This window comes from Dinoponera quadriceps, unplaced genomic scaffold (assembly GCF_001313825.1).
Source record: "Dinoponera quadriceps isolate SergipeBrazil2010 unplaced genomic scaffold, ASM131382v1 scaffold990, whole genome shotgun sequence".
Taxonomy (NCBI): Eukaryota; Metazoa; Arthropoda; class Insecta; order Hymenoptera; family Formicidae; genus Dinoponera; species Dinoponera quadriceps.
Window position 1 is genome coordinate 11,223 of NW_014555073.1, and position 13,268 is coordinate 24,490.

General features: G+C 35.4%; 1 protein-coding gene across 1 annotated transcript in view; it reads left to right on the forward strand.

The window, feature by feature from the left end:
- Positions 1–414: 414 nt before the first annotated feature.
- The window catches only part of LOC106742980, a 32,481-nt gene continuing 19,627 nt past the window's right edge, over positions 415–13,268 (forward strand). The window contains exons 1-3 of the mRNA XM_014616401.1: positions 415–730; positions 906–1,403; positions 1,753–1,867. Of these exons, the coding sequence (XP_014471887.1) occupies positions 415–730; positions 906–1,403; positions 1,753–1,867 (929 nt within the window). The remainder of the gene's footprint in view (positions 731–905; positions 1,404–1,752; positions 1,868–13,268) is intronic.

The window sequence follows — 13,268 nt, forward strand, 5'->3', positions numbered from 1 at the left end:
TTTGTGTAAATCATGATTTCTTATATACCACGGTGCATTAATTATGTTCCGCAGTACATTATCTTGGAACAACATTTGCAAGATTTAAAAGTTTGATTTCTTGGTATAGCCCCAGAGCTATATTCCGTACATCCATGTTGGTTTCAGAATTTGGCGGTATATCAGCAGCTTGTTGTATACTGTTAGCTCCGAGTTTCGTCTTGAAAGCCAGTATAACTTTTTTATTTATTAGGATGGCAAGGATGAAATTTGTAGTTAATAATATTGCCAACTGTAACAGCTTATTATTTGATATTGGCTTAATACCGTTCTGTTTCTTTGGTTGGAAAGTTACATATCTCGCCTGTTTAAAGAAATCATTGTAAGCTCTAAAAAACGATAAAACCTTTTTTTTTTAAATTAATTTTGTTGAAAATGGAACGGTCGAAAATTCGCAATATTATGAAGTATGAGTTCTTACATGGAACTACGGCATCGCAGACCGCGCGAAACATTAATAGTGTATTTTGCTCTAGTGTTACTACGCAGCAGACAGTATCAAATTGGTTCGCCAAATTTCGTACAGGTAACTTTGACCTCGCAAATGAATTACGCGGTCGCCCAGAATTAAAGGTCAATAATGACGAACTAAAGGTCACCGTTGAGTCTGACCCATCTCAGAATGCCTATGAATTATCGTTGAAGTTTGGTGTTAGCAAACAAACAATATTAACTCATTTAGCTCAAATCGGTAAAGTGAAAAAGTTGGATAAGTTGGTTCCACATGAACTGAATGAGAAACAGAAACAAAAGCGTTTGGAAGCTTGCTTAATGTTGCTTTCTCGTCACAAATCTGATCCATTTTTTAATCGAATTTTCACTTGTCATGAGAAATGGATCCAATACGACAATCGCAAATCGTTTAGGACAGTGGTTGGACAAGGATGAATTACCAAAACACACTCCAAAGCGCAATATTCATGAGAAGAAGCTGATGGTGAGTGTTTGGTGTTCTAGCGCAGGTGTTATCTATTATGATTTCACGAAACATGGCTCATCGATCATAGCAGAAATATACCGCAACCAATTGGACGAAATGATGCAAAAACTTAAAGAAAAACAGCCTAGATTGGTCAACAGATCGACTCCTATCTTATTGCATAATAACGCTAGACTACATACAGCACAAATGACTATGGAAAATCTACAGGAATTCAAGTTGGAACTTCTTCATCATCCTCCATACTCATCAGACCTAGCCCCCACTGACTACCACTTCTTCCGCAATTTGGACAACTTTTTAATAGGAAAACAATTTAATTCCGACAATGCTGTAAAACTGGCCTTCCAGGAATTCATTGACTCTCGTCCGCCAGGGTTTTATATCACCGGCCTGAACAACCAGCCGCTTAAATGGCAAAAATGTATAGACTATATGTGTGCATACTTTGATGAATAAAATAATTTCTTATATTTGTAAGTTATCAACCAACTTTGCCTTTTTTTCTACAAATTTCATCCTTGATGACCTGATAACATTTAAATTTTCTTTTTTTTTTAACATGTTCTTTCCATTTAAGTTTAACGTCGAGAGTCATTCCCAAGTATTTAGCTGTGTTTGTGTATCGTATTTGTTTTGAATTAATTTTTACTAATATTCTGTTGATCTTGCGGTTTATGAAGATTATGTGCGTTGATTTCATTTCGTTTAATTCTATTCTCCATTTTTTAGTCCAGTCACTCACTAGATTAACAGTTTTCTGTATTTTACAGGTTACTTCTTCAGCTTCCCTTTCACTCGTCATAATCGCAATATCGTCTGCAAACGTTGCAATACGTTGCGATACGATGCTCCTGCTGGCTTTGGTAAATCTCATATATATAGCAGGTACAGCATAGGGCCTAATACACTGCCCTGTGGCATTCCCGCTTCTATTTTCTTTATATTTGAGTACTTCTCTTCATATTTAACTCGAAAGTGCAGGTCGCTGATATATGATTTTAATATCTGATAATACTGATTTGTTAAGCTTACTTTATATTTTAATTCTCTCTATACCATACTCTATCAAATTTTTTCGTACGTCCAAGAAAATGCCTGAATATATTTGTTTATTCTCCAATGCTTCTTCTATCAAATTGGTGATTCTATGTATTTGTTCTTTTATCATTTATGTGCGTTGATTTCACGCACGCAACGAGTGTTTTTCTCTAAAGCCAAACTGGTGTGTGGGTATAAGTTTTCTTTCTTCTATTATTGGTTTAAGTCTTTTAAATATTAACTTTTCCAATAATTTAGAGACTGTTGGAAACAGTAAGATTTATCAATATGAATTTTAATCAGTAGGTGGTTTTCCTGGCTTCATTAATATTGGGAGTACAAATTAGTTCGGTCCGTTTTGTTATGGTAAAAATGCATTTATTTCAGAACAAAATGAATGAACAGATTAATCAAGGTATTGTCCATCGCGGGCTACTACTTTTTTCCACCTCTCAGGCAATTGACGAATTCCATCTCGAAAAAATGTCTCGTCTTTTGAGGCGATCCGAGTTAGAAGCCAATTTTCGATTTCTGCGAAAGAAGTGAACCGGTGACCTTCCAAATCGTGCTGGATCCGTCGGAACAACCAGTAATCAAAAGGTGCAATGTCCGGCGAATACACCGGGTGCGGTAAAATATCCCACTTGAGCATTTCCAAATCATTTTTTGCGACTTTTGCGACATGAGGCCGAGCGTTATCATGCAGAAGAATAACTTTATCATGTCTTTGCTCGTATTCCGGCCAATTTTAATCGTACGGAAACTGCTTGTTGCGTAACTCCCAATGATTCTGCAGGCTTCTCTTGCATTTGTCTCGGATCTTCTTCGAGTAATGCCACCAATTCTTTGTCTTCGAATTTTTTTTGCTGTTCAGAGCGAGGCTTGTCTTCAACGCTGAAATCACCATTCTTGAAACGTCGAAACCATTCCCTAAATGATTATCAGTTGGAGCATTGTCACCATAAACTTCTACAAGCATTCGATGCGCCTCAGCTACACTTTTCTTCCAATTAAAGCAGAAAACTAAATCCTCCCGTAAATGCTGCTTAACACAAAATTAACACAAAATTTGACATATTCAATTTGACATATTACACATTAAAAAATAGGGGTTTTGTATGAAACTCAAAGCGATATAAACTGAATATTATTGACAAATGTCTAACCTCTCTGAAACCACCGAAATCAGCTGTCACTATGAAACATTCATAACAGCCAGAGCCATCTTTTGAAAGCGGGCCGAACTAATTTCTACTCCCAATATAAATGTAGCCACAGCTAGCATAGCATAAACACCAACGTGTCTCTTATAATATTTCGGAGCAATTTCCGTTATCGAGATTTTGCTTACAAAATTTGAATAATTGAATTAAACAAATTTATCTTAGTACCAACAAGAAAACAAGGTAAAAATACTATTGGGAGTGTGAATAAGTTCTCGCCGTTTTTTGTAAAAATAAATCCTTTATTTAAAAAAATAATAAAAAAACAAGTCAATTAAAATATTGCCCATCGCTGGAGACTACTTTTTCCCATCTTTCTGGCAGCATTAGAATTCCACGTCGAAAAAACGACACTTCTTTTGCGGTTATCCACAAATCGATCCATTTCTTCGTTTCTTCATGCGAAGTGAAGTGCTGCTCAGCCAGGCTGTTAGTCATCGATCGAAATAAATAGTAATCAGAAGGCGCAGTGTCTGGAGAGTACGGCGGGTGGGGTAGGACTTCCCATTTCAGCGTATGTTTTGACCGGTGACGCGACATGCGGCCGAGCGTTATCATGCAGCAAAATCACCTTATCGTGTCTTTGCTCATATTGCGGCCGTTTTTCTTTCAATGCTCGGCTCAAACGCATCAATTGTCGTCGATAGAGATCTCCTGTGATGGTTTGGTTGGGTTGGAGCAGCTCGTAATACACTACCCCCAGCTGATCCCACCAAATGCACAGCATGAGCTTGGAACCGTGGATATTCCGCTTTGGCGTTGATGCTACTGCTTCGCCGGGCTTAACCCACGATTTTTTACGCTTGGGATTATTGTAGTACATACACTTTTCATCACATGTTGAAGCAGCTGTTCACATGTGACAAGACGCCGTTCGACGTCTCTCGGCTTCAGTTCGTACGGCACCCAAGATCCTCCCTTTTGTATCATTCCTAATGCTGTCAGACGTTTCGAAACTGTTGTTCAATCAACTCCTAATGATTTTGCAACATCGGATTGCGTCTGACATGGATCTTCAGCAAGTAATGTTTCCAATTCTTCGTCTTGAAACTTTTTTAGTGCACCACTGCGTTCTCTATCTTGAACATCAAAATCACCATTTTTAAATCGGTTAAACCAATCTGTGCATGTTCTTTCCGACAGAGCATGATCACCATAGGTTTCCACAAGATTTCTGTGTGCTTCAGCTGCAGATTTCTTCTGAATAAAATAGTGGAGTAAAATTCCCTGCAAAAACGGTTTATTTGGCACGAAATTTGACATGTTTTACGCTACGAAAAGAAAATGTTCTTTATAGGTTAATGGAAAGACACGCACTGATTTTAAACATAGATTATAGAACTTCAATATAGATGCGTAATCATCTTGAATTATACACAGAAAATTTTTATACCGCCATCTGATGGTGAAACGGCGAGAACTTATTCACACTCCCAATATATACTCGAATTATATTTCTTTATAGAGTTTTTGGTGACTTCGTCATCAGATAAGCTTTCAGATAATCAATAGAAATTGACGCGGTCAGCCAATGTGTGCTGAACAAATTTATAATGCGTGTTTATGTAATTTTCGTGATTCCTCTGCAAAACATTAAATCGTAACGAAGATTTGTGTAATCTTATAATTGATGTCTCTTCCATTCGTGTTCGGAACTCATGTGCAACGACGCGCTACTTAACGACGCGTTTTTCTTAACAATAGGAGCTATTTTAACCACACCAATGGAACCGAACGTTCCTTGAACAATTAATAATGATTTTTTCTACTGTCGTAGAATATATTGGAACAGGATATTCTTAATCGCATAGTCTACTTCCTTCATGCTTAACTTAATGATCTAGCAATTTAGTGTGGAATAAATTCAGGCGAGACGACGCCGAGCGATTCGCATCAGGTGAACGGATGTGCGAACGGATTATAACGCGATCTATGCTTCACATTCAACCTCGTTCGTTGCGTTTACCTGGCTGCTGGCCAACCGGACGTTAAGTGACAATGCGTTAAAGTGAAGCATCCTCTTTTACTTCTTGCATGCTGCAAAATATGAAGTATCTGTCGAAAGCACTCATGCGGTTTCTGCAGGCGGTGATTAGCTTTACAGTTAAAGCAATATTTTATTGATATATAAAAACAGTTTGACGCGGATCAATTAGGGTTAATCGTTTCTCGGCGTGACAAAAAATCGCTCGTATGAAAAGCGCTCGGTAGGACGCTATGCAGTAGCGATGTTTCGCAAATTCACCGAGTAAAGTCGACATATTAAACAATTATTCATTAGTAATCGCTGCGATATCGCTGCACAAGTTGGTTTGCACATGTGTAAAGCGATTTTAGTATTAGTATCGGTCGAAGAGTTCAATTCGATTTGCTGTCTTTTTCGACGGCGAACTAGCCATACATTTTACAAATATATGTGAATGTTTTCAAAACATTGCTGTAGAATTATAAACATGAAGGCGATTACTTTGTTAATAAGTAATTTCCGTTTTTGCCCGTTTGTGCGAAACGCTCGAGTGAGCCAGTAATAGATGATTTTCTCGAATTTGGACATATAAACATGCATGTTATTTTCTCGTATGTCTTTGTCATCTTTCATCTCTTCTGTAGAAAGGGTTTTGCTCTAACAATCGGAATAATGATATGTTTAACGAAAATATATCGAAGTATTTTGAAACTGTGAAGAAACAAAATCTTCGTCTCTTTCGGCTATAATGCTGTATCGTATTGCTGGCTCTATATTAATCTTTTAATTCTACAACATATAGTCGGAGCTAAGATAACAAAATAAATTTAATTTCAATTATAATGATATAATTTATTTCAACTTGGACTCCTAATGAGGGCTTAAATTTCAATTTTCACTGTTTTAGCGTCGAAATAGGTTATTAAAGATAGCGTTAAAATTAAACTTGTAGAATTAAAGATTTAAAGGAATAATCAGTAAATGTTAGTAAAGTCAAAATAGATTTTTATTAGTCTATAGACCATCTCAAATCATCATCAATTAGGCGCAAATTATTCTTAAGATCGCTAAAATAGCATCAAAATTTCGATTCGCGACGACTGTGTATGTGTGATTAATTAATATATAATTTATTTCTCCTTTAGTAATACGTTGATTTAAAATCAAACCGAAGTCTTTGATTGGCCCAATAAAAAATAATGGCAAATTGATCTTTAATTCAAAAACTGATATAATATATTTTTATATTATATTTCTTTCTTCCTAAGTAAAATAAATCTGCGTTTAAAATTCTAGTTACAATTATAAATTACAACAACGTAACAACAGTTACAATTATAGTACATTTATACAATAATAAAAATTAATATAGCTTATGAATCACTCGTAAAAATTAATGTATTTATAAATATACAATTAATAGTGTATATTTATCCTCGTTTCTCTCTTAGTAGTAATGAAGATATTAATGTTGTCAATCCGTTAATTATTGATATTCGCGATTTTTACCTATTTTAACTTCTCCGCAGAACAATTAGTATGAGATCTCTGTTGATCCGTAACGCAGTGAGCTCTTCATGACGGAACAAGATGACGTTAAGCGTGGTGAAAGTGTGAGGTTACAGAAAATTAAACGCAAATTTGAATGACATCTACCTTTGTTCGCGTCGCATACTTTCTTTACCCGTTGTCATACAACACTATTGTTCCGGGAACAATCGTACGGCTGGTTTCAAGCAGAAGAGGAAATTATACTTTTTATTGTTGCTCAGCAGTGTATAATATATCGACCTGTCTATCTAGAGATTGACGATCGTTTGGATGCAATGCATTCAAATCTATATTCAAATTTGCATTATAATCTGCCCATAATCACTCGAGCAGGAACGCTTTATAAGGCTATAACAATTTTTATTTCTATAAATATACTGTATAAATATACTCTTTGAATACACAGTAACGACAACACACAGTAAGAACGAAACATAATTTCAAGATGCAACATACAGACGTATACAAATCACAGGCTGTGAATATTATTTTAGAGTGCTTTTGCGAAAGCAGACTGAATTCTAGTTGCATTTTTTAATCGGATTAAAACCCATTTTTATGCTTGCTTGTGGCGCGTTATTCGATCAATTGATTTCTTTGGCTTAAAACATTCCTAGGTGTATTTTATTACGTTCTGTAAGAGGAAAGTAACGGAAACGATAATCTCATATTTGCGAACCGATCGCTCGTTACTGTCAAATCTGAAAATTGAATGAAGGAATGAAAATGTTTACTTATATTGTTATAGAGGTATTTTCGGTAAATCGAAAAACTCAATCCTTTTACTTGCGACGGTACGTGAGAAATATTGGAAGAAAAGAATAACTTACAAGGAAACAATCGGAACAGTATCCCATCGATTTTGATGGGCTTTAGATATGTTGTAGAGTATTAAGAAATAAAATATCCATATTTTTTTAGCAGCGTATCTTGATATTTAGGGGTTGAAACAGCTTCTTAAATCAAACGGACTTTTTCATTTTTAACAAATATCTTCTAAAATACGAAGTATATAAAAAAATGTCTTATACAAATTTTCATAATATTTGATATTCTTTGTAACGATGTAATTAATTTTTTATGAAATGTATTTTTCTCATCTCCTCTCTCCCAGTAGTATTTTTGCAAATTTTTAAATTCTTATTTGACACCATATTTGATTCTATTTTGTTAGTGTAATTCAAATCTCTTTTAAATTTTATTTATTACATCAAAAAATATCTGAAGAAAACTGAAACGTTCCCAAAATTGATATTCTTATGTAAGTGATTTTTACAATAACATGCCTTTATCCTGTACTTTGCTTTTATAGGCCTAAATTATACTTATATTGCAAGGGACCTTTATTTAACTTTGAATTTTCGTCTAATGATTTTAATTTGATGAATGTTACACTTGGATGTGTCATGCATAACATGTTCGTTACATATCTCTTTCAGCAATTAAGTTAATTATATATTGTATTTTCATATTACACGTTTAGTCTCTTGCGAAAGTAACACAATCTGTGTTTCTATACTTTACACATTGCGGCTTCATTTTAATTTATCTTGATCTTGTATTGACTTACCTTTAAGACTGCAATGAACATATATGAACAGATTTCACGTATATTTTATTCAAAAAATATATATTTGAAAATTCTTTACAAATAGCGACGTCGTTAAACATATTTCCTACTGATAATATATATGCAAATTTATCAAATAGCGATTGAAGTTTAATACTTTAAAACGTTTTTACAAATTTATCTGTACTCACGTTTCTATTTCGTGTAACACGTTGCACAATACATCATAAGGATTAATTTGTTGTCATCTTGTAGTATGAGAAAATATGCATAAGCAATTGTGAAGCATAGCTGAAGAAAAATAATATATGTATATAACGTAATGGCAGTTACTTGCACATTGAGGTGCCTATAGCACCAATAGCACTATATTATGATGTCGTTTTTCAAAGATTTAATCGTGATTACTTTCTATGACTAAATTATACAAGGTCTGCCAAAAGTTCGGTAACGGCTTATAACGGTAATTATTTCAAAAAATAATGATTTAGAAAAAAATATTTGAACAAAAGTTTTGAGTTTAAGAAAACTATCAGGTATTGATAATTGTTGGGCTTATAATGACCTTGAAAATTGTTATTAAAATCAATATAAAAATCTTAAATGGAACCCCCTATTTATCGTTACATATTTTTATAGCTGACGTTGAGGCGTTTTCGAAACACTGGTTACTCACCTGTCTTCCATAAGAACTTGCCGAGTTATAGAGCTTGAAGTTTGCAATACCGCCGGCATGAGCATTGTCCTTTGGAAGCTACAACCTTTTCCCACTTTTCTGGTAACACATGGATTCCGCAGTAGAAAAATTCAGGTTCTTTCTAGGCGACCTAGTCATTGAGCTATTTTTTGATATCTTCGAAAGAACTGAAGTGCTGCTCAAAAAGGCCATACTGCATCGACCGAAACAAATGGTAATTTGAAAAAGCAACGTCTGGTGAATAGGGCGGGTGGGGTAAAATATCTCATCCAAGTGCTTTCAAATTTCCCTTCACTAATAGTGCAACATGTGGTCTAGTATTGTCACGGAGAAGAATAATTTTATCATATCTTTTGGCGTTCTGCGGGTATTTTCCGTTGGGCGCTCGATTCAAATTGAGTAATTTTTGTCGTTAGCGTTCATCATTGATGGTGTGACTTGATTGCGGGAACTCATAATACACTACACCGACTTGATCCCAATGTACAGCATGACCTTCTTTCTATAAGTATCCTGTTTTGGTGTTGATGTTGATGATTTAGCGGGATGTACTCATTATTTCTTGCGCTTAGGATTGTCGTAACGAATCCATTTTTCATCGCCAGTCACAATTCAATGTAAAAACGACTTCTGTATTTGTCCTTGAAGCAACAATTCTCAAATGGTTAAACGTTTTGCAATGTCTCTTTCTCTCAATTCATGTGGGACCCAGTTTCCGAGTTTCTAGATCATTCCTATTGCTTTTAAACGTTTACTAACGGTGAGCTAATCAATATTTAATGTTTCTGACAACTCTGAATGTCTGACATGAATCTTCTTCTAGTAATACTTACAATTCTCCAACTTCAAACTTTTTCGGTTGACCAGGATGTTCCTTGTCATTCACGTCAAAATCGTTGTCTTTGAATTGTCTAAACCAATCTTTGCAAGTTATTTCAAATAGAACATGCTCCCAATAAGCATCTACTAGCAAACGATGACTTACAGCAGTAGATATCTCGAGGTGAAAGTAAAAAAGTAATGTTTCTCGCAAATGCTCTTTTTTTGGTACAAAATTTGACATGTTCAATGCTATAAAAAATGGTATTCTTTATACTATGATCTAATGTCATACATTGATTACTAAAGCTTATTCACTATATTTTTATATACATCAACAGTCATTTTCGGTCATGTTGAAGTAGCACAACTATTGACCTCTCTTTGTCAATATCAAAAATTAATTCAAGCGTCTAATAGAAAAATCGGCGTCATTGCGAATAACGACTTTACAATATTTTATTTCATTATGTAAGAGTTAATACGTGAATATTTTGAAGGAAATAGAAAAATTGAAGCACAAGTAATATTTTGTTTTACAACGTATTGTCACATACGAAACCTGATTTCCTTGATAGAATGACAAAAAGCAGGACCGATCAATTAAATTAGTTTTCGATTAACTTGACATATACTTTTTAATTTCTTGAGATCCTGAGATACTCTATCTGAAGCAGTTTTTAAGATTTAACGCGCGAATATCTCGAAGGAAATAGAAAAATTCCAGAATAAGAAGTATCTTGTTCTGCAACGTATTGTCATATGTGAAACTCGATTTCTTTGGTCTAATGGCAAAAACACTACCATCCAATTAAATCAGTTTTCGATTTATTTTACGTATAGCTTTAATTATTTAAGAAATTTATTTTACTGCGTGTAATTAATTAACATTTAGTAAATGAATATTTTAAAATAATGTGGGAAGATAGCAGCATATTAAATATTAAGTTCTGCAACGTATTATCATATGCGAGGTCGGAGTATTATTCTATTTTTATTACTCGCTACATTTTGATAGAAGATAGAATACTTTTATAGATATACGTGTTGTGTCCTTGATGTTAGTGCACGGAGATTTTAGGAGTTCAGCGCCGCGGTTAAGTGAGGTAATTCTGTGAAGGCGAAAAATTGTAATCACTTGTTACAAAAATAGAGTGTTATTTTTATAACAAAGATCTTGTCTGTAAAATTGAATTCCGACCGAATCCGACAGAGATTTGCGTGATTGCAAGATAGCGTGCGTAGTTTAGTTAGTTTTAGTAGTTGTTATGAACTAGCTGTTTGAATGCCACTCAAATCTAAAAATAGAACTATTTGATAGAACTTCAGATTCTAGTCAATTAAAAATAAAAATTTACTTGAGTGGCCCTGTTTCATGCAGAATAATATGGAAAACTATCTTTGTATATGATAATATTGGGTAAGTGCAAAAGTTCGTGCGGAGTTTGTGAGTAAAAGTCAGACAGTGATTAGGCAAACAAAGTTCTTTATTCAATCAATGATATATTCTCCATCGTTGTCTATAATCTTTTTCCAACGTTCTGGCAGCATACGGATGCCCCGATCATAAAAACTGCGCGGTTTAGATTCGAAGAACGAAGACACGACGTTTTTTAAGGCATCCGAAGAGTCAATTTTTTTTCCATTTAAATGATTTTGCAATGACCGGAACAAGTGATAATCAGAAGGTGCGATATCAGGAGAATACGGTGGATGAGTTAGGACATCCCATTGCAGGCTGTTCAGTTTGCGCAGCGTCTGTCTCGAAACGTGTGGTCTTGCGTTGTCGTGGTGAAAGACTACGCCCTTGCAATTTGACAAAATCGGACGTTTCTGTTTGATTTCTCGATTCAGATTGGTTAATTGGCGACAGTACTTTTCCGAATCAATCGTTTGACCAGCGGGGAGAAACTCAAAATAAATTATGCCCTTGCAATCCCACCAAACACAGAGCATCACCTTCATCGGGTGTAAACTGGCCTTTGCCATTGCTTCACCATGCTCACCTGCCTGTTTCCATGTGCGTTTGCGCTGAACATTGCTGTACAGCACCCATTTCTCATCGCCCGTCACTAATTGATCCAAAAACGGCTCGTTTTTGAGCCGCCCGAGTAAAAAAACGGCAGCAGAAACTCGCTGGATTTTGTTCCTCTCCGTCATCAAATGGGGCACCCATACATCGAGCTTCAAATCGAAACCGATTTTTTTTAAACGCCGAAAAGCGGTTGATCGGTAAACGTTAAGTGCTGTAGCAACTTCATCTGTTGAATACGACATAGCTGGTAAATGAGAATTTTGTTACATCTTACGTGACAGTATCAGACATGTCATACATCACGACTGGGTAATGCTAATGCCGGCGGTACCGTAACTTTCAACCCTCATAACTCGAAAAGTACTGATTAAAAAAACGTTTCATTATAGCGTTTTGGAAAGCTCTCGAGGTAAGCTATAAGAATATGTATTGAAAAATGGGGGTTTCTATTTAAGAAATTAAAGGTGACCTTCACGTGATCTTCAAACGACTATTCAAGGTCAAACTAATGACACCATCTTATGTGCCCCTCGAAGTCACAAAACTTTTGTCTGAAACATTTTTCTTTAAAATGTCGCGTTTACGAAAAAATCGGGTGAGACGGGTGGTTTGGGACACCCTGTATATACGCTATTAATATTATTTCATTTCACGTAACTGTAAATTGTCAATTCTTCTTAAAACCAATAGTTATAATACAAAAATATGTAGATATGATACGCTCGAGCTGACGTACTTTAACCGGAAGTGCAAGGCATTGAAGTCGTGTAGGACTTTACGTCCAATTAGGGAACGAAGCACAGCGCGTACTTCGATCTCGAAGAACGATTTGGATTGTAACCCACATTCGCCGGTCGTTCACGTAATGTGTACTTCGCGAAAGTAGTCAAGCGGGTCCCTTTCGAATGTCACGTGCACGGCATTATTTTATGTGTATGCGGATGCAAGTAACACGCCTTTTCTCAAGAAATTGTGAGAGATGACTCGCAGATCAAACAAATTCCACGCAGCTGCACTTTCCGAGCTGCGCAGTAGCTATTATTTGTCGAATTTCACGATGTTATATAAAATATAGTATATTGATGACAGCTGGTGTATTATTAGCGTCAGTTTCGCTTATACATCTTGTCTGCTTATGCATATTAGTAATGTATTGACTTTCACTGACGTGTTCATTCACTTTCAGCCGCAATATTCTCAAACTTATGAGAGATGTTCACTCTTTATTAGTCATTATTTTCAAACTGTGATAAAAATCCCTGCGAAAATTCCCGCTTCTGAATTCAGATTGGACAAATCTAACATTAATCCTAAGCATTTCCAGAAAACAGGTTGAATTTCTCATTCGACTCGCAGATTGATTGGAATAAATTATTCGCGATGTCTA